Source organism: Pelodiscus sinensis, unplaced genomic scaffold (genome assembly GCF_049634645.1).
Source record: "Pelodiscus sinensis isolate JC-2024 unplaced genomic scaffold, ASM4963464v1 ctg107, whole genome shotgun sequence".
NCBI classification, from domain to species: Eukaryota; Metazoa; Chordata; order Testudines; family Trionychidae; genus Pelodiscus; species Pelodiscus sinensis.
The window spans coordinates 163,296-184,924 of NW_027465981.1; the positions used below are offsets into that span (position 1 = coordinate 163,296).

A 21,629-nucleotide genomic window follows, 5' to 3' on the forward strand; every position below is an offset into this window, starting at 1 on the left:
TGCAGCTCATTTCATGTTTGCAGCTCTCTGTGATGTTTACCATTCTGGACAGAAAGGGTGGACTCGGGGTAGGCTCTAATGTGAACCCCGTTCCTTGGTATCCAGGAGCCAGGGACCGTCTGTGGTGGGGCTCACCCCCCTCTCTAGGGACTGGCTCTGTTAGCAGGAGACCATGCCCCCCATCCTAGTCTCCAGGCATTCGGACCTGGTACCACATCACTGCTGACACCTGCTTGGTTTTCCCCCACAGGTTTTCATTGTGGGGCTCATTGCTGACAGGAAGTTTCATCACTTCAATGCTGTTCTGGAGGCCTATATCCAGCAGCACTTCAGTGCCACGTTGGCCTACAAGTAAGTGTCAGGACATGAACCTGCCTCTGCTACATAGGGGCCTCGTGCCTGTCTCCTCCCTGCCGCGGAGCCAGCAGATCAGAAACCTGAGGTACCGTGGGATGCTCTGGAGCTGCGGGTGTCAGGATAATCTGAAGAGACTCCTGCACTGGAGCAGGCTCCTCCCTCTTCACTGAGCTTCCCTCCCGCTCAGGCCTGAGTGGGATACTACGGGAGCCCAGGCTCTGTGGTAGGGAGGGCAGATTGAAGAGGCACACTAACTTCCCCATCTGTCTCCACTCTGCAGGAAGCTGATCTCGGTGCTGACTCAGTATGTGAACTCCGCCAGCCAAGGGGAGCCCTGCGATTCGCTCTTACGCACCTTCAAAACCTTGGAGTACATCTTCAAATTCATTGTCCGCTCCAGGCACCTCTTTGCCCAGTAAGTGTCCTGAATATTTCCAGCAGGCAGGCTGCAGTTCAAGCTCAGCAGGTCCAGGCCAGCTCAGTACTTGGGTTTGAAACCTACAGGAAGGACTCCAGGTGCTGTAGGAAGTGGTGCAGGGGCAGGAGCAGTGTTTCCCTAATGTTGAGTTCATGTCAACACCACTGGCCTAGCTCTGTGCTGCTCTTGGTGCCACCTCTTGGCTGTCAAGCAGCGGTCACTTTGATTCATGATCAGTCGGGTTCTTTGGCTCTTTCTGTAGGTGTCACAGTGTTAATGATGATTGTCTAGCCAAATTCTAACCCATGCACTTACATTTTGCTTTCCTGAAGTCCCCTTCTATTTTCAGTGGGATATAGTGTGTTTTGTTCTCCTGCCCTAAACTAGTGGTGTTGTCATGGTTAAACCGTAGTCATCTTCCACTCTAAGGGCAGTTGAAATTCAGTGATGTGCAAATGATCGATCGATAGTCTGCAAATGATGATTTCTTGACAGCAGTTAATCATTATTAGCGCGGAGTCTAACATTAAGTTACTTATTAAGCTGATAAATACAATTTTCTCCCATTAATGTGTTTGAAAGTCTCCAATGCAATGTGAGAAATGTGTTGAATCCTTCATTGTGTAATAGTCCCCAGCCTGCTTGCAGCTTCCGGGTGGAACCAGACCTGTCTGCCACTAGCATCGGGAAAATGTTCTATCCCCAGAAATTCAGCCAGCTGTGCCATACTGCTCCATGACAGGTTGTCTTGCGCAGCCTTCCTGGGGGAAGGATTCCACCTTTCAAACCAACAGTTTGGATCAATAATTTGTCCGTCCAATTTGCAGCCAAGTTCTAAGTTTGTCTTTGGGGGGATTTTCCTCTCAGCTTTCTTTCCCATGCTAAGGTGTTGCAGCAACCAGTGTCCCTTCAAGCAGAGACCTTGGCCAAGAAAGCCAAAGCCAAAAGGAAAGGGCTGTCTCCGACCTCTCCCTCTTCACTGAATGTCTGACAGGGAGCTTAGCCTTCTGTGTGTGGACAATGCAGAGTCCCTCACAACCCCATTCAGGTGGGGTTATCTCATAAAAACAGCCACACTGGGTCAGGCCAAGGGTCCATCTTGCCCAGTGTCCTGTCTTCCAACATTGGCCAAGGCCGGGAGCCCCAGAGGGAGTGAACAGAACAGGGAATCGTCAAGTGATTCCCCTCTCCCTGTGGCCCATTCCCAGCTTCTGACACAGGCCAGGGACACCATCCCTGCCCAGCCTGGCTAATACCATTGATGGACCTAGCCTTCATGAATTGATCTAGCTCTTCTATGAATCCCTTTATTGTTTTAGCCCTTCACAATATCCTCTGGCAAGGAGTTCCACAGGGTGTCTGCCATCTGTGAAGAAATATTTCCTTTGGTTTGTTTTAAGCCTGCTGCCTATGAACCCCCATGCCAAAATTCCTAAAGTGAGCACTAGCAGTCACCCTCCTGACTGAAGCTCGGTTGCCCTCTTCCCTTCCTTTTGTCCCTCCTCTCCGGCCATTGATGGAGAATGCTGGATGCACCATTGACAATGGTAGAGTTTGATAAGGGGCTGTGACGCAGTTGGGGACAACCCCTCCTAGTGCGAGGTGAGTGTGCCTATCCCCCTTCTGGCAACACCCATGTAATTCTTGGCCTTTTCCCTCCAAGCCATGTCTATGGGTCCCCCACAGTTCTATGGCTGAATGGCCTACTCAATCAGCAAACCCACCCTGATTCACAGGGCAGTATAGCCCAAGAGCTACAGTCAGTAACTCGCCCCTGTTTGCAGGGCAGTGCAGCTCAAAGGCCAGAGTCAGTAAGGGCTCATCTAGACTACGTGGAACAGTCGAAAGAGGATATGTAAATTCCCCAGGATATCTTCCGATATCTTCTTCTGATCATACTTTCAAAAGCAGAGCTTTTGAAAGTGAAAGTAGTTTAGATGCGGCTTTTTTCAGCGAACCCACCATTTATAGCATAAAAGTTAATAGCATAAAAGGCTATTAGTCAGGGGATAAAATGGTGTCCCTGGCCTCTGTTTGTCAGAGGCCGGAGAGGGATGGTAGGAGACAAATCGCTTGATTGTTGTCTTCGGTCCACCCTCTCTGGGGCACCTGGTGCTGGCCGCTGTGGGCAGACAGGCTACTGGGCTAGATGGACCTTTGGTCTGACCCAGCACGCCCGTTCTTATGTTCTTATCAAAAAGCTGCTCCTCTTCAAAAAATGAGGTCTACACGGCTTTTCGACAAGGGGGGGGCGTTCGCTGAAAAAGCCGCGTCTAAACTACTTTTACTTTCAAAAGCACGATCGGAAGATCCTGTGGAATTTGCATATCCTTTTTCAACTGTTCCACGTAGTCTAGATGAGCCCTAACTGGCCTCTATTAGGGGAGGAGGTTACATCCCTTGGTAGAGGGCTCCAGGCCCTCCCTCTCCACTCTTCCAGCCCTAGGGTTCTATGATTCTAATGGCAACAAAAATGATTAGCGGTCTGGAACAGGTGACATAAGAGGAGAGATTAAAAAGGCTGGGGCTGTTCGTCTTGCAAATGAGATGATGAGCTAGAGGTCTATTCAATCACAAATGGTCTGGAGAAAGCGAATAAGGAACGGTTATTTCCCCCTTCACGTGACACAAGGTCCCAGAGTCACCCAATGAGATAATAGGCAGCCTGTTGATGACAAATGAGGAAATATTTTTTCACACAGTTGACCTGTGGGACTCAGAGAAAGGGCTGAAAAGGCTAAAAGTAACGTGTCTAAAATAGAATTAGGTAGATTAATGGATGCTAGGTACATCAATGGCGCTTAGCCACAAAGGTCTGAGATGCAAACCCGTGCACTGGGCATCTCTAAGCCTCTGACTGCCAGGAGCTAGGACTGGATGGCAGGCTATGGATCATATCATTTGTCCTGATTTGTTCACTTCCTATGAAGCATCTGGCATCAGCCACTGTCGGCAGACAGGACAATGGGCTAGCTGGACCATTGGTCTGACCCCGTGTGGCCATTTGTATGTGCTTATGAAGTCTGAACAGGCATGTAGGAAACACTCTTGCCTCCTTGGATATATCCTTTATTATGTCAGCGCTAAGAAGGTTGCTGTAGTGAACAGGGGTGTGATGTTTGTTCTGCTTGTTTTGCTTCAGACTCTATGAAGGGAAAGAAAAAGCCGAATTCCAGGCATCGTTGCAGCAATTCTTCCTGTCTGTCAACCAGCTGATGAAATCCACCCTGGAGGGCCCAACCCTGCTGTCCCAGGTGAGGAGGGTGAGAAGTCCTGGCCCTGTTATATCCGTTTGGGTCCCAACAGCTGAAACCCCAGCAAGGTTCTGAAGGGGGTAGATATACGGGAGTGGGTTTGTGTATCTTGTGTGCGCATCATTCTCTGAAGCCTCTGTTGCTGCCCTCTGTCAGGCACCGTACAGAATGAGAGTGACTACCCAGCTGATCCACTCTAACAGTGCCTGTGCTTTTATGCAGGGTATTAGGCTTTCCCATCCTGTTACACATGCTTAGATGGATTAAGAGGAGCTGCATGATACAGAATTGGTGCAATTAAAGTATTACCATGTCAGAATCCTTCCCTGTCAGTACAGTGCCATGCCTGGCAGAAAGGGAGGAACTCACACAGCTCCTCTGTTAGCTACCCTTTCTCTTCCACACCAAACATAAGCTTCTTGTCTTACATTTCAAGACTCTTCCTAGCCTATCCCCACCATACTTGTCACTTCTCCTATAACATGGAGATGTTGACTCCCACCTTCCATCATCCACCTGTCCAATTTCCGAAGGAGCCCCTTTGTGCTCTTCCTGGTGCTTCCCCTCTTGGTGGGGAGAAGCTCTCCATAAACAACTGCTAAGAGATCATCTTATACTTCTTGAAATTCTTCATTGCCATGATGCCTATAAAAAACTTGATAACAGTTTGGCTGCTGGTGTGCTGAGACTACTGCCTCTCATGCTGAACAACAGCGTCTTGGTTTTTGTACGAGACAAGTGATGGGGTCTAAATTAGCTGTTACCATTCAACAAAGAGAGTTAGGAGTCACTGTGGCTATTTCTCTGAAAACATCCACTGATTGTTCAACGCCAGTCAAAAAGCAGACACCATGTTAGGGTCATTAAGAAAGGGATAGACAAAAAGATAGAACACAACACATTATCTGTATATGAATCCATGGTATGCCTGCATCTTGGATATGGTGTGTAGATGTGGTAGCCCCATCTCAAAGGACGTATAGGAATTGGAAAAGGCAGAACATGATCAGGGCTGTGGAACAGCTGCCATATGAGGAGATATTAAAAAGACATCTTGGAAGAGATGTCTAAGGTGGATAGGATAGAGGTCTATAAAATCATAAGCAGTGTACAGAAAGTGAATAAAGCATTATATACTCATTTCCATAACACAAGAACTACAGGTCACCAAATGAAATGAAGAGGTAGCAGCTTTCAAACAAAAGGAAGTATTTCTTCACGCTACACACAGTCGGCCTGTGGAACTCTTTACAAGAGAATAGTGTGAAGACCAAGGTATTCATAAAATTTAGAAAGGGACTGGATAAATTCGTGAAGGATATCAATGGCTGTTAACCAGGATGGGCAAGAGTGGTCTCCCTAGTCTGTTTGCCAGAAGTTGTGAATTTGAAGAACAGCTAGCAAAAAAACTCAAAAAGCAATAGCAATTTTTAAGTATCAGAGGGGTAGCCGTGTTAGTCTGAATCTGCAAAAGCGACGAGGAGTCCTGTGGCACCTTATAGACTAACTGAAGTGTAGGAGCATAAACTTTCGAGGGCAAAGACCCACTTCGTCAGATGCATGTGACATGCATCTGACAAAGTGGGTCTTTGCCCTCGAAAGTTTATGCTCCTACACTTCAGTTAAAGACCCACTTCGTCAGATGCATGTGACATGCATCTGACAAAGTGGGTCTTTGCCCTCGAAAGTTTATGCTCCTACACTTCAGTTAGTCTATAAGGTGCCACAGGACTCCTCATCGCTTTAGCAATTTTTAAGTACATCAGAAACAGGAATCCTGCTAAGCAGCCAGTGGGGCCACTGGGGTATGTAACACTGCACAGCTATTCTGGGATACCGGAGGTATCCCAAAATAGCTACCCTACGTCTTAACAAGCCATCCATTATTTCAAAGTATTTTTCGAAATAACGGGTGTGCTATTTTGGCATCCTATATAACCCTCGCTCCACAGGAGTTAATGGATATCTTGAAATAGTGCATTATTTCTAAATTTGGCACTGTGTAGATATGCCAAATTTCAAAATATGATATTTCAAAATAGTATCTAAAGATATACAATTTGTGTGGCACAAATTGCGTATCTTATTTTGAGTTTAAGGTGCTGTATAGATACACCCTGAATGATTGAGATGCTAAAGGAGCATTCAAGAACTATAAAGTACTTGCAGAGAAACTAAACAAATTCTTTTCATCTAAGGGAGATTCGCAAACCTGAGCCATTCTTTAAGTGACAAATCTGAGGAATTGTCCCAGATTGAGGTGTCTGTAGAGGAGGTTTTGGAGCAAATGGATAAGCTAAACGAGTAATCAGGACCCAATGGCATTCACACGAGCTCTGAAAGAACTCAAATGTAAAATTGCAGAACTACTAACTGGAGTTTCTAACCTGTCCTTTAAAACAGCTTCTGAAATAGATGACTGGAGGATAGCTAATGTGATGCCACCTTTTAAAAAGGATCCTAGGAATTACAGGTCAGTAAGTCTAACTTCTGTACTGGCTGAAGTAAGGTTAAGTAAGTTTCAGTGCAGTTGAAACTATAGCAAAGAATAGAATTATTAGACACTGTGGCAGAGCTCTGCCACTACAGCTTGGCTGAAAAGGCCAGTTTCTGCCAGCTAAGCAAGCCCAGGCCTGATGGGCTAATGGAAGCAGCTGTGGGCCTCGTTAGCCAGAGAGCTAGATAAGGCTGCTTGAGGGGAAGTGAAAGGGGAAGGGTGAGGAGCCAGGGGGTGGCTGTGTGTGTGCCCAAGCCCAAGGGAGAGGCTGGCTGAGTTAGCTGCTGGAAAACCGAAGATCTGTAAATAGAAGGTGGTGGGAAATTAGCACGGACGGTAAAGGCCCAGGTGACTACACCAGAAAGGGTCTCCAATTGATTGGCAATCCAAGAAGGGCTGGGTCCCAAGGCGAGGGGCCTGGGCAAGGACCTTGCCACCACACATAGATGAACATAATTCGTTGGGGAAGAGTCAATGTGATTTCCGCAAAGGGGAGTCATGATTCCCCAATCTACTAGAGTTCTTTGAGGGGGTCAAGAAGCATGTGGGCAAGGGGGATCCAGTGGCTCTAGTGTACTTAGATTTCCAGAAAGCCTGGGAGGTGTAATATGACAGTTCTAGGGGCACTGAGAGGGTCGTATCAGGGCAAATTGTTTAGAAACAGGGGGTCTGTCTACACTACCCTCCTAATTCGAAATAGGAGGGTAATGTAGTCATACCGCAGTTGCAAATGAAGCCTGGGATTTGAATTTCCCGGGCTTCATTTGCATAAAGCCGGCCGGCGCCATTTTTAAATGCCGGCAGTTCGAACCCCGTGCCGCGCAGCTACATGCGGCACGGAGTAGCTAGTTCAGATTAGGCTTCCTAATCCGAACTAGCTGTACTCCTCGTGGAATGAGGCCGGCTTTATGCAAATGAAGCCCGGGAAATTCAAATCCCGGCTTCATTTGCAATTGCGGTGTGACTACATTACCCTCCTATTTCGAATTAGGAGGGTAGTGTAGACATACCCAGGGTTACTTCCAGCCCAAGACTGGGGGTCCTTCATTATAAGGCACCAAACCAGTCACAAAGAGCACTTCTCCAACTGATATCCCCGTGGGTGCTCGTGCATCCTCGTGCTGGTGACCGGAGACTCTTCCAGCAGTGCCTTGCTGTGCTGTGCACATACCTTGGTGCCTCCTCGTGCCGCTGGTGTTCGTTAGGCGCATGCATGCAGCATGGCTCCCTCAGTTCCTTCTCTACCATCCACTGCGGCAGACGGAGCTTCTTTTCTTGCCTCTGTTTTGACCAACAAAACAAACTCCATGAAGTGTTTGTTGTCCTCAGTTTTCCTCATCATTCCATCCTCCCAACACTATATCCCCCCCAATTTTTTTCTCCATTGTTCACCTGTGCCTCGTTTTCGCCTCATGCCTGGATCCCCAGGCTTCAAACACCGTGAGTCCTGCTGAGACCTATGCCTGTGTCCAGTGGGCTTGCCTCGTGTATAAAGTGTCTGGGAGAAGCCTGTCAGACACAAGAGCATCGGAGACAGGCCCAGCACTTCGGGAACAGCACCATCTAAGGCAGCAGTACCACCTGAGAGGGCCCACTGTCAGCCCAGACACAAACAATCGGCACCTACTGTACCGGCTGAACCCGCCATACTTCCGAGCACAGACCAGCACTCCCGGATGTGGCAGCCAACAGACCTCATACCGACATGCTTGCTCTGAAACAACTGTCACCGACAGTGGTTGCCAGTGGCACCAAGCCCTACACCACCACGAGTTTGCCCAGGGTGCTGTTTGCCTCCAGCTAGCTGACCCTTATTGGCACCGCCCTCTCCGTGCTCATTGGTGTACTCCGTGCACGCACACTGATCAGTGATTCCATCAATCTCCCGCAGCAAAGCCAGCACCGGCCCACACAGCCGCTTCTCATCAGAGCCCTCTCCAGCTCAGCAGTACTCACCCGGGAGTCTGGTCCCACCACATGCGCTTACCTACCCCCACCTCCATACCCACTGCCCTCCTATCCAATGGCACCTCTGGGACTCGGGTCGTCTCGTAAGGGCCAACACATGGCTCCCTCAGCAACATCCAGAGGACCACCCGTCTCCCCAACTCACACCATCCGCCACAACACCGAACTCTCCGGAGCCCATCCATACTGATGTCGATGATTCTCTGTCCGAAGGGGTCCCCCTGCTCAATTCTTCCTCCGTGCTGGACAAGGCTGTTGTTTCTACTCCTCTGCCTCCATCCAACAATTCTGAACAGTTTCAAGAACTTTTTAAAAGAGTTGCTCTTGCACAGGAATGGGATCTGCAGGAGGTCCAGGAGAAACATCGCCTGTTGCACACCTTACAGCCCTCCACATCCTCCAGGATCGCTCTCCCCATGGATGAGGCTATTATGGATCCTGCTGATAACATAGTGTCCATTACCCCCCACCAATAAGAGGGCTGACCACAAATATTTTACTACATGGACTTACTCTTTAAACACCCTCCCCCAAACTCCCTAGTAGTCAACTCAGTCAGACACAAGACGAGACAGCCTAACATGAGGTTTACACCACAAGATAAGGATCATAAACAAATAGACATCATGGGGCACAAGGTCTACTCTTCAGCCACCTTGATCTTCAGAGCAGCGAGCACAAGAGGCCAATCCTGCTCAATGTCATGCAGGAAGCCCATACCATCTCCCACGCGGCATTACAATCTCACATGGATGTAGCTGACACTGCTGCCCGCATCACAGCCTCAGCTATTGTGATGTGCAGAATATCATGGCTCCAAGCACCTGGAGTACTGAGGGATCTTCAATAGAAAGTCGAGGACCTCCTCTTCAACAAGACCAACCTGTTTGCTGCGAAAACAGATGAAGTGCTTTATTCTATGAGGGACTCCCACACGATCCTCCAGACTATGGGCATTACACGCCCCCTTTTTAGAGAGCCAAATATAGCACCTACCAAAGGCTCAGAGAACAATAATATATGGAGACATACCATCTCATAGAGCTGGAAGGGACCTTGAGAGGTCAGCAAGTGCAGTCCCCTACCCTTATAGCAGGACCAAGCACCCTCCCTGACAGATTTGCCCCAGATAGTCCCCTGAAGATTGAGCTCACAACCCTGGGTTTAGTAGGCCAATGCTCAAACCACTGAGCTATCCCTCCCCCCAACCATACTGACCACAATCCAGGTAGAACTTCCACCAGGTAGAACTTCTACAGACTGCAGTGGCATAGACCTCAGCATCAACAACCATCCTCAACAGCCCAACCTTCTATATCAAAACAGCAGATTTGAAGGTCTGGTTGAGAGCTAGAGAGACCTCTCCACTGTTGTTACACTTCCAACCAGACAGTTCAGCCACAGCCTCCGGCTTAGGGCAAATGCTTATTGGATAGTCAGTCAACTAGTCGATTTTTTCCCACCCCCCTTGCTGCCTCTGTCTGATAGAGCGGCGTTTCTCAAAATGTGGTCTGCGGCCCAGTACCGGTCCTTAGGAAAAAAATACCGGGCCTCAAAAATGTTTGCGAGAGCCTGCCTCGCATCCCACAACCCCCAACATGAATGTCGCGCTGAACTCCCAGTGTCAACGGAGGTAGCGCGGGCTTCCTGTGGGGCCGTGCAGCAGTTCTGCAGCTGCGTGCCAGGTCCCGGAAGTGCACGGGCTGCTCTCCCTCTTGCCCCAACAGCCAGCGCAGTCCCTAAAATACCGGTCCATTGCGCGCTGGGGACTTTGTTCCCCTGCTGCCTTCCTGCGCGGGGGGGAGTGGATGGGGATCCGGGACTGCGCCAGCTCCAGCTGCTCGGGTTGCGTGTGCTGCCGTGGGGACCGGAGGAGCAAGGTGCGCGCTGCCCCAGTGGCTGAGACTTGTGTGGTCTGGACTCCCCCCTTTCCCTGCACAGGAAGGCATCAGGTGTGTGTCGGACCAGCGTGTCAGGTACCGCACCGCTGTTTGGGAGACGGGGGAGCAGCCCGCACACTTCCTCGGCCTAGGCAGCTACAGGATCCCCAGGTATGGGTCCCTGTCCCCTCCCCCCACAAGCACCCTGTCCTTTGCCCCAGCACCCACAAGCCCCCTCCCCCAGAACTCTGTCCCAACACCCACAAGCACAGTTGGGGCCACATTAGCGAGGTTTGAGGGGTTGTGTTTTTGTATCTCACTTGTGTGGCCCCGACTGACTTCTGTGGGCTAAAGTTGGCACTAGGGGCTTTGGGAGGACCAGAAACAATTTATTTGCATATTCATCATTTTCTTAATAAATATGTAAATAAATGTTACTGGTCCTCCAGAAGCTCGTGCATGGATTTACTGGTCCCTAGTATAAAAAAGTTTGGGAATCCCTGAGCTAGAGGCAGCAAAGGGGGGGGGGGGGAAGGGGAAGAAAGGGTACTTCAAAGCAGCAGCTTTTCAAAAGGGCAGTGCCGCACAGCTGAGCCTGGGATCAGCTGTACTGAGTGTGTGGAGCCTGGAGTCAGCTGGGGACTCCTCAGCTGATCCTGGGCTCCAGTGCGGCATTTCCGCGGAACCAGGATGAGCTGGGGAGTCCCCAGCTGACCCCAGCTCCATGTGGCATTTCAAAGTGGCAATGCAGCATGGAACCTAGGGTCAGTGGGGGGACTCTGAGTCCCCCCACTGACCCCGGGCTCCAGTCTGTGCTGCCACTTTGAAATGCACAAGAGCCCCCACTGGGGACTCCTGTACATTTTAGAGCTGGCACGCTGCATGCAGCCAGGAGTCAGCGGGACTTCCCACTGGCCTTAGGCTGCACGCAGAGTTCCGCATTCCCCCTTTGAAATGTACAAGAGCCCCAGCAGGAAATTCCATTGACTACTCGGCTAGTCAGTTAACCATTACTTTTTACACAAACGGGCACAAATAACAACAGACCGATGGGCGTTGGAGCTCATCGAAGTCAGTTATTCCATCCCCTTCATTGCTCTTCCTCCTACCCACCCTCCCTCCCCATCCCTCTTCTGGGACCCTCCACCTTCTACAAATAGGTGCAATAGAGCCAGTGCCAATGGCTTTCCAAGGGAGAGGGTTTTACTCAATGTACTTTCTAACACAGAAAAAGAATCATAGAATAATAGGATTGGAAGGGACCTCGAGAGGTCATCGAGTCCAGCCCCCTGCCCTCAAGGCAGGACCAAGCTCCGTCTACACCATCCCTGACAGATGTCTATCTAACCTGTTCTTAAATATCTCCAGAGAGGGAGATTCCACCACCTCCCTTGGCAATTTATTCCAATATTTGACCACCCTGACAGTTAGGAATTTTTTCCTAATGTCCAATCTAAACCTCCCCTGCTGCACTTTAAGCCCATTACTCCTTGTCCTGTCCTCAGAAACCAAGAGGAACAAATTTTCTCCTTCCTCCTTGTGACACCCTTTTAGATATTTGAAAACTGCTATCATGGCCCCCCTTGATCTTTTTTTTCCAAACTAAACAAGCCCAGTTCATGAAGCCTGGCTTCATAGGTCATGTTCTCTAAACCTTTAATCATTCTTGTCGCTCTTCTCTGTACCCTTTCCAATTTCTCCACATCTTTCTTGAAATGTGGCACCCAGAACTGGACACAGTACTCCAGCTGAGGCCTAACTAGTGCAGAGTAGAGCGGCAGAATGACTTCACGAGTTTTGCTTACAACACACCTGTTGATACAACCTAGAATCATATTTGCTTTTTTTGCAACAGCATCACACTGTTGACTCATATTCAACTTGTGGTCCACTATGACCCCTAGATCCCTTTCCGCCATGCTCCTTCCTAGACAGTCGCTTCCCATCTTGTATGTATGGAACTGATTGTTCCTTCCTAAGTGGAGCACTTTGCATTTCTCTTTATTAAACCTCATCCTGTTTACCTCTGACCATTTCTCTAACTTGCTAAGGTCATTTTGAATTATGTCCCTATCCTCCAAAGAAGTCGCAACCCCATCCAGTTTGGTATCATCTGCAAACTTAATAAGCGTACTCTCTATCCCAATATCTACATCATTGATGAAGATATTGAACAGTACGGGTCCCAAAACAGACCCTTGAGGAACTCCACTTGTTATCCCTTTCCAGCAGGATTTAGCACCGTTAACAACAACTCTCTGACTACGGTTATCCAGCCAATTATGCACCCACCTTATCGTGGCCCTATCTAAGTAATATTTGCCTAGTTTATCGATAAGAATATCATGCGAGACCGTATCAAATGCCTTACTAAAGTCTAGGTATATGACATCCACCGCTTCTCCCTTATCCACAAGGCTCATTATCTTATCAAAGAAAGCTATCAGATTAGTTTGGCATGACTTGTTCTTCACAAACCCATGCTGGCTATTCCCTATCACTTTATTACCTTCCAAGTGTTTGCATATGATTTCCTTAATTACCTGCTCCATTATCTTCCCTGGGACAGACGTTAAACTGACCGGTCTGTAGTTTCCTGGGTTGTTCTTATTCCCCTTTTTATAGATGGGCACAATATTTGCCCTTTTCCAGTCTTCTGGAATCTCCCCTGTCTGCCATGATTTTTCAAAGATCATAGCTAAAGGCTCAGATACCTCCTCTATCAGCTCCTTGAGTATCCTGGGATGCATTTCATCAGGACCTGGTGACTTGCTGACATCTAACTTTCCTAAGTGATTTTTAACTTGTTCTTTGTGTATCCTATCTTCTAAACTTACCCTCTCTCTGCTTGTATTCACTACGTTAGGCACACCTCCAGACTTCTCGGTGAAGACCGAAACAAAGAAGTCATTGAGCATCTCCGCCATTTCCAAGTTCCCTGTTACTGCTTCTCCCTCCTCACTAAGCAGTGGGCCTACCCTGTCCTTGGTCTTCCTCTTGCTTTTAATGTATTTATAAAAGGTCTTCTTGTTTCCCTTTATGCCTGTAGCTAGTTTGATCTCATTTTGTGCCTTTGCCTTTCTAATCTTGCCCCTGCATTCCCGTGTTGCTTGCCTATATTTATCCTTTGTTAGTTGTCCTAGTTTCCATTTTTTATATGACTCCTTTTTTATTTTGAGATCATGCAAGATCTCCTTGTTAAGCCAAGCTGGTCTTTTGCCATATTTTCTATCTTTCCTACACAGCGGAATTGTTTGCTTTTGGGCCCTTAACAACGTCCCTTTGAAATACTTCCAACTCTCCTCAGTTGTTTTTCCCTTCAGTCTTGCTTCCCATGGGACCTTACCTACAAGTTCTCTGAGCTTATCAAAATCTGCCTTCCTGAAATCCATTACCTCAATTGTGCTGGTCTCCCTTCTACCTTTCCTTAAGATCATGAACTCTATTATTTCGTGATCACTGTCCCCTATACTGTCTTCCACTTTCAAGTTCTCAACTAGTTCCTCCCTATTTGTTAAAACCAAATCCAGAACAGCTTCTCCTCTGGTAGCTTTTTCAACCTTCTGAAACAGAAAGTTGTCTCCAATGCAGTCCAGATGTCACATGCATTTTTATGTCTACAGACAAAGGGGAGCTCAGTCTCACTGTCTAGGCACTGAGGCCATCCAGCTATGGAACTGGTATCCCGATCTTTGGTCCTTACCTACTTGGCATTCAGAACATTGCTACAGACAAGCTCAGCTGATATTACACCCTATAGCACATTAGAGTAATGGACAGCACCATCCTACAAACATTTTCTAATGCTGGGGCTGTTCCTAACACAATCTATTTGCAACAGCAGAGAAAAAATCTGGGAACCCGCTCTCGAGAGGATGCCTTCCTTCGTGCTCCCATGAACCGACTCTCTCCTGTAGGCTTTCCCACATGTGCCCTTGTTAAACAAGGTAGTACAAAAGATCAAACATTATCCTAATAGCACCATTCTTGACATGCACTTCACCCAAACCTCCCATCTTCCTGCTCTCTTTACCCAATCTCCTATCACAACTTACAAGGAATACTTGGAAGAGCTGTGATTTTATCAATGTGGATAGTCTCGCCATGCGTGATTCTCATTCACGTCCGTCCATGAATCCTCCATAAAGGATCCATCCAGCGTCCTGGAGGCCTTCCTCTTGTTCTTTTCATGTCTCATGGATACCAATGGAATATACACACTGTCTGTCCATCAGCAGTGTCTGAGTCTGGCTACATGTCCAGCCCAGCTCCTTTTCTGGTCATACATATGTAACCCTTCTGCCAAGCTGAGTAAATAGCAGCAGCAAGGGCCGGGTTCAGTATCTAGGGGTCTCCTCCCAACAACCGGCTAGAGCCCCCACCCAGTGACCTGGGAAATCTTACATATACCTCTGGGTGCCTCAAAGAGGCAATTCTTCCCCTCTGGCAAGCACAGAGCCTCAGTATAGCAGCAAACCTGGCCGCCAGGTCGCCCCGGCAGCAGTCCGCTTGCTGGTTGGCCCTTGCAAGCTGCTCTGCTAGTAGTTCAGCACCAGGCTCCCCTCAGCAGCAGTGATTTCAGCTCCACCGCAGTATAGCGCCAGGCACCCCACAGCACACAGTGATTTCAGCACTTCAGCTTAGAATAAAGGAGCCTCAGTACTAGTGCTCCACAACTCACAACTAGACTCCTAATGGAATCCAAATTAATTCTGATATTCCACAGTGGAGAGAGGAGGGGGAGGTTAGGGTATTCACGAAACAAGTCTGGCCTCCTACCTGTGTCAGAGTGCTCTCTGCACAGCCTGTCTCCACCTCCGCTGTCTTTGAATGTAATGTCCCTCTCTCTGACGTGTAAGGTGGCCACACATGTCAAAACTCACATTCACACAACACTATGCCCTGCTACAAGGCCAATGGGCAGAGCTGTCTTGTTGGCAGCTTTTTTGCCTGACCTGAAGCCCCTACCATCCTAAGAGACACTGCTTTACAGGCACCTGGTGGGGGCACCCACAGGGACATCTCTTGGAGGAGAAGAGGCGGTTACTCACCTTGTGCAGTAACTGACATTCTTTGAGATGACCGTCCATGTGGGTGCTCCAGTAGCCACCCCCCTTCCCTCTGCTTTGGAACTGACCCTCACTTCGTTGCGGAGAAGGAACCGAGGAGCCAGACTGTGCACACGTGAGTTCAGCAATGAATGGCTCAGGTGAGCACTGCTGTCAGAATCTCAGATCCAAGTTCCAGGGACGCACCTTGACTGGAGTGGAGCACCTCAGGGACACTCATCTCAAAGGACGTCAGTGGCCTCCTCATCCCAGCCTGCACTGCTGTCACGGCCCAGCCGTCCTCGAGCAGGACCCCCTCTCCAGTGCGGCAGCCCCTTCTCAGGGAGTCCCCTCCAGTGCAGCGACCCTCTCTCAGGAGGGCCCCTCTCGCCTGAGGAATCCACCCTCCATCTCCAGGACGGCGCCTATTCACGAAACAAGTCTGGCCTCCTACCTGTGTCAGAGTGCTCTCTGCACAGCCTGTCTCCACCTCCGCTGTCTTTGAATGTAACGTCCCTCTCTTGCCTCGGCCATGAGTCCCTCTGGCCCCCCTGTTCTCTAGACCAGAGCGACTCCCAGCCAGCACCCAACAGGAAGGTTATTGAGCTTTGAACAGCAACGGATCCCTCAGGCCAGTCGGCCTGGGCCCTCAGCCCCACGTCAGTCTCCCCCACAGCCAGCTGAGTCCTGCCTGCCCTGCCCTCAGTCCCCCAAAACAGCCCCAGTCTCCCAGCAGAGCCTCCAATACCCCAGCCACAGCCCCTCCCCTGTCCATTGTCTCTCTCCAGGTAAGAGGGTCGCCCGGGCCCCTCTTCTCCGCCTCCCTCCCCGTCCAATGTTCTCCCCTCACTGGAACCAGCTGGGTTGGTCACCAGGGTCTCCCCTCTGCAGCCCCTTGTCTGTCGTCTGGACGGACCCGGGCGTGTCCTCTGAACAGGTCCGGGGTCACCAGAGCACCAGACGCCGGGGCTCCAGTTCTGGGCTGTTCTCTGAAACAAGCCCCCTCTCCCCTTGTCACATTAAACTAGTAACATGTGAGCACTGAGTACCCCCTCTGCATGCAGCCCCCCTCACAACGCCACACTCCCTCCCAAATGTTCTCTCCCACTCCACATGGAGGAGCCTTTCTGCCTGCAAGAACACAAGTGCCAGCACGCTCCATGCAGGTCCAAGCAGGGGACATCCTTTCAGCAACTAGCACTCCCAGCACATATTGCTGAATGCTGATCCATTTTTGTAAACTCCAGTGCATGTCAGAGGCCTCCCAGCTCGTGATTAGCATCCTGGGGGGGAACTTTGTCTGAGGACGGGCGCTGACAAGACAAAAATGAAATTGGCTTGTTTACACTTTGTGAAGCTTAGAGAGTAGAAACCAGAATCAGTTTCTCATCCGTCAGCTGGAGCTTTGATATTCAGTAGGAAATATTGAGGTAGGGAACTACTCCCCTCACTGCGTTCTCGCCAAAAGAGAGCGAGTATGGCAAACCCCTTCTTGGCAGCCAGCCCAGAGGAGAGGAAAATGGGTACAGCTCCCTCTACTAGATAGCCAAGGGAAACTCAATTCTGCCTTCTAGAGACACCATGACTTGAAGACTGTATCCTGCATCTGACAAAGTCTAGTTTCCACCCAGCCCTTGGGATGGAAACCGCGTTAGTGGTAGATGATCTCCTGCACTAAGTGAACAAAGAGCAACATCAATTCTTATCTCATTTGATTCTATTAACCATAGCACCTGCTGTACTGCCTGAGAGAGGTCGCTGCAGTCCAGGGGAACATCTGAAAATGATTTGAGTTGTTCCTGGTCTCATGCACCCAAAGAGTAATGATGTGGAAACTGCATTTCTACCCCCACAACTGTCGTCTGTGGAGTCCCACAATGTTCGTTCTGCAATTCTGTTCAATATCTACGTGCTGCCAGTGGGAGAACTGGTAAAACAAGGACACGAGTTCCAGCAATGTGCAGATGACGCACAGCTCTCTAGCTCTTTTGCCACTTACCATTTGCATAAGAATTAAAGTTAATTAAAATTAAAGAATTTAAGGTTCTACTAGACTATTTGGTTTTTTAAAAAGCTTTTCCTGTTACTCCCCTGAAATAATTCTTTCAGAGGGTCACAAGCATGTGGCCAAGGGGGATCCAGTGATTGTAGCTTCCTTAGATGCTAGAAAGCCTTTGACAAGGCCCTTCACAAAATGCTCGTAAGCAGTGTAAGCGGTCGTAGGATAAGAGGGAAGGTCCTCTCAAAGTGCCACATGCTCCTGGCAGGGCAGGAGGAGGCTTCCCATGCTCCCCAGCCTCCAGGCCCTGATTGGTCTGGGCATGGAGGAGTGTGCCAAGCCTCTTCCAGGGCATGGGTGCCTAGTGGGAAGGGGAGGCAAAGTGGCTCCCCGCCCCCAGACCAATCATGGTCTGGGGTTGGAGCCCCTCCCCTTCCTGTTTAGGCCCCGCCCCTTCCGGGGCAGACTGCCCACCCCTGCGCTACAGGTTTCTGTGTGTTTCAGTTTCTGATGTCTGACTTGTGTCCATTTAACCTTTGCTGTACAGACTGTCCAGTTTGGCCAGCATACATGGCAGAGGAGCATTGGTGGCACTTTATGGCATATATCACATTAGAGGGTGTGTGTGTGTGTGTGTGTGTGTGTGTTGGTGGCACTTTACGGCATATATCACATTAGAGGGTGTGTGTGTGTGTGTGTGTGTGTGTTGGTGGCACTTTATGGCATATATCACCTTAGAGGGTGTGTGTGTGTGTGTGTGTGTGTGTGTTGGTGGCACTTTACGGCATATATCACCTTAGAGAGGGTGTGTGTGTGTGTGTGTGTGTGTGTGTGTGTGTGTGTGTGTTGGTAGTACTTTACGGCATATATCACATTGGGGGGGTGTGAGTGTGTATGTGTGTGTGTGTTGGTGGTACTTTACGGCATATATCACCTTAGAGGGTGTGTGTGTGTGTGTGTGTGTGTGTGTGTGTGTGTGTGTGTGTTGGTGGCACTTTATGGCATATATCACATTAGAGGGGTGTGTGTGTGTGTGTGTGTTGGTGGCACTTTACGGCATATATCACATTGGGGGGGTATGAGTGTGTGTGTGTGTTGGTGGCACTTTACGGCATATATCACATTGGGGGGTGTGAGTGTGTGTGTGTGTGTTGGTGGTACTTTACGGCATATATCACCTTAGAGGGTGTGTGTGCGAGTGTGTGTGTGTGTGTGTGTGTTGGTGGCACTTTACGGCATATATCACATTAGAGGGGGTGTCTGTGTGTGAGACATAGTGGGGGGCTGCCCCAGGCCCACTCTGGTTTGGTAGTCACTGGTTGCCGTATTGTGCTGTGTGACCCCTGCTGCCCTATGCTGCTCTGCAGAGACTGTGTGTGTCTGTGTGCACTGCCCAGCAGGTTGGCTGGTCCCTGAGGGCAGGCACATAGGCACTTCGCACCTGGCCAGGGGAAGGAGTTTGAACAAAGGAAGGGGTGTGGCTACCTGGGGGGAGTGAGTGACCCGTGGCTGAGAGAGGGGGGCGGTCTCGGCTGGGAAAACTTGAAGAGAACAGACTAAGTCGAGTCCTGGGGGGCTCAGGGGCCTGTGTAACCCCCCCAAGAGGTCTGAGGCTGCCTGCCCTGACTCCTATGTCCACATTGAGCCCGTGCTGTGCTGTATCTCTGAGAAGCAATAAACCCTCCCTATTCTGACTGACGGAGTCACATCTTGCTGTGGAGGGGGGTGCAGGGTCGGGGGACTCCCTGACGCGCCGTCACAATGAGCCCCTGGTTTGGTGGTTATGTGGTTACGTCCTGTGATGGTATTGCTTGTATAGATGTGTGGGCAGAGTTGGCAACAGGGTTTGTTGCAGGGGTAGGTTCCTGGGTGAGTGTGTCTGAGCTGTGAGGTTTGCTGCTGGAGATAATTTGCTTCAGATTAGGGAGTTGTCTGTAGGCGAGGATTGACCTGTCCCCCAAGACCTGTGAGAGAGATTGTTTTCTAGGATAGGCTGTAGGTGATGACCAATGGTGTTCTGTCATTTTCCTTGTTGGGTCTGTCCTGAAGCAGATTCCTGGGTACTCGTCTGGCTCTGTCACTCTGTTTCTTAGCTTCCCCAGGTGGGGATTTAAGATTTAAGAATGCCTGATAGACATCCTGTAGGTGTTTGTCTTTGTGGGACTGGAGCAGATCCGGATGTATTTTAGGGCCTGGCTGTAAACTACGGATCATGTGATGTGTCCTGGATGGAAGCTGCACCAATATGGGAAGCTTTACTGCATGTACTAGTTATTCAGTGGCTACATTTTGCTGGCAAATACGGCTGTGCCTTAGGATAAAAATGGAAGAAATTGTGCATTTGAAAAATTCAGAGGCTCATAAGGAAGCCAGTAAAAGACTAATTCATGAATTAGAAAAGTAATAGGTGGAATGTTATGTTCTTGTGTTTTCGTGGATACGGCACCCAACATGGAGTCAGGAGATTCTGTCAATCACTCGCTTTCTGACAGACAAATCTTTGCTTTAGTTTCTCAATCTGTAAAGTGAGGACAATGTTACTTGTATAGCATTTTGACATGTCTAGACTGGCATGTAGGTAAGAATAACAGCTCAGTAGGTTTCCAGTATTAGGTTATGGAAATATGGCCATCATTTACTTGCACTGTGGTATCAAGGAAATGGATCTGTCATGTGGACTGGTCCAGGCTAAGGATGATGGTGAGGTGGAAATCGTTGAAATCCCTGAGAAATCTTCAGGGGTCTCCTTCCCGCGGGCCCATGTGATGAAGATCATCAATGTAGCTAAAGCAAAGGATAGATGCTAGGGGATGTGAGCTGACGAATCATTGTTGAATGTCAGCCACAACAACGCTGGCATATTGTGGGGCCATGCCAGTGCCCATAGCTGTGCCACTGACATGAAGGTATAAATTGTCCCAAATTGGAAGTAGTTGTGGGTGAGGACAAAGTCACAGAGCTCAAGCATCAGGTACACTACTCAACTACTACAACTCCAGATAGTTGGGAAGGAGGTGGGCAACCCTCAGGCTGTGTCCAGACTCCATGCCTCCGTCGACGGAGGCATGTAGATTAGCCAGCTCGGAAGAGGGAAATGAAGCCGCGATTAAAATAATCGCGGCTTCATTTAAATTTAAATGGCTGCCCCGATCTGCCGATCAGCTGTTTGTCGGCAGATCGGGAGAGTCTGGACGCGATGCCCCGACAAAGAAGCCTTTCTTCATCGACACAGGTAAGCCTCGTGAAACCAGGTTTACCTGTGTCGATGAAGAAAGGCTTCTTTGTCGGGGCATCGCGTCCAGACTCTCCCGATCTGCCGACAAACAGCTGATCGGCAGATCGGGGCAGCCATTTAAATTTAAATGAAGCCGCGATTATTTTAATCGCGGCTTCATTTCCCTCTTCCGAGCTGGCTAATCTACATGCCTCCGTCGACGGAGGCATGGAGTCTGGACACAGCCTCAGTGGAGAAAGAACAAGTTAAGAACTATTTAGAAAAGCTGGGCATGCACAAATCCATGGGTCCTGATTTGATGCATCCAAGGGTACTGAGGGAGTTGGCAAATGTTATTTCAGAGCTTTGGCCATTATCTTTCATAACTCGTGGAGATCGGGAGAGATCCCGGATGATTGGAAAAGGGCAAATGTGGTGCCCATCTTTAAAAAAGGGAACAGAACAATCTAAGGAACTACAGACCAGTCAGCTTACTTCAGTCACCGGAAAAATCATGGAGGGGAACCTCAAGGAATCCATTGTGAAGCACTTGGAAGAGGGGAAAGTGATCAGGAATAGTCAACATGGATTCACCAAGGGCAAGTCGTGCCTGACCAATCTGATTAGTTTCTATGATGAGGTAACTGGCTCTGTGGACATGGGAAAGTCAGTGGATGTGATAGACCTTGACTTTAGCAAGGCTTTTGATACGGTCTCCCACAATATTCTTGCCAGCAAGTTAAGGAAGTATAGATTGGATAAATGGAGGATAAGGTGGGTAGAAAACTGGCTAGATTGTTGGGTCCAACGGGTAGTGATCAATGGCTCAATGTCTGGTTCGCAGTTGGTTTCAAGCGGAATGCCCTAAGAAATGGTTCTAGGGCCAGTTTTGTTCCACATCTTTATTAATGACCTGCATGAGGGGATGGGTTGCACCCTCAGCAAGTTTGCCGATGACACTAAGCTAGGGGAAGAGGTAGATACACTGGAGGGC

General features: G+C 49.2%; 1 protein-coding gene across 2 annotated transcripts in view; it reads left to right on the forward strand.

Annotated features, from left to right (window-relative positions):
* The window catches only part of LOC102455798 (dedicator of cytokinesis protein 2-like), a 336,752-nt gene that overhangs the window by 156,690 nt on the left and 158,433 nt on the right, over window positions 1–21,629 (forward strand). For both annotated transcript variants that reach the window (XM_075917669.1, XM_075917670.1), the window contains exons 21-23: window positions 251–351; window positions 638–772; window positions 3,918–4,029. In XM_075917669.1, the coding sequence (XP_075773784.1) occupies window positions 251–351; window positions 638–772; window positions 3,918–4,029 (348 nt within the window). The remainder of the gene's footprint in view (window positions 1–250; window positions 352–637; window positions 773–3,917; window positions 4,030–21,629) is intronic.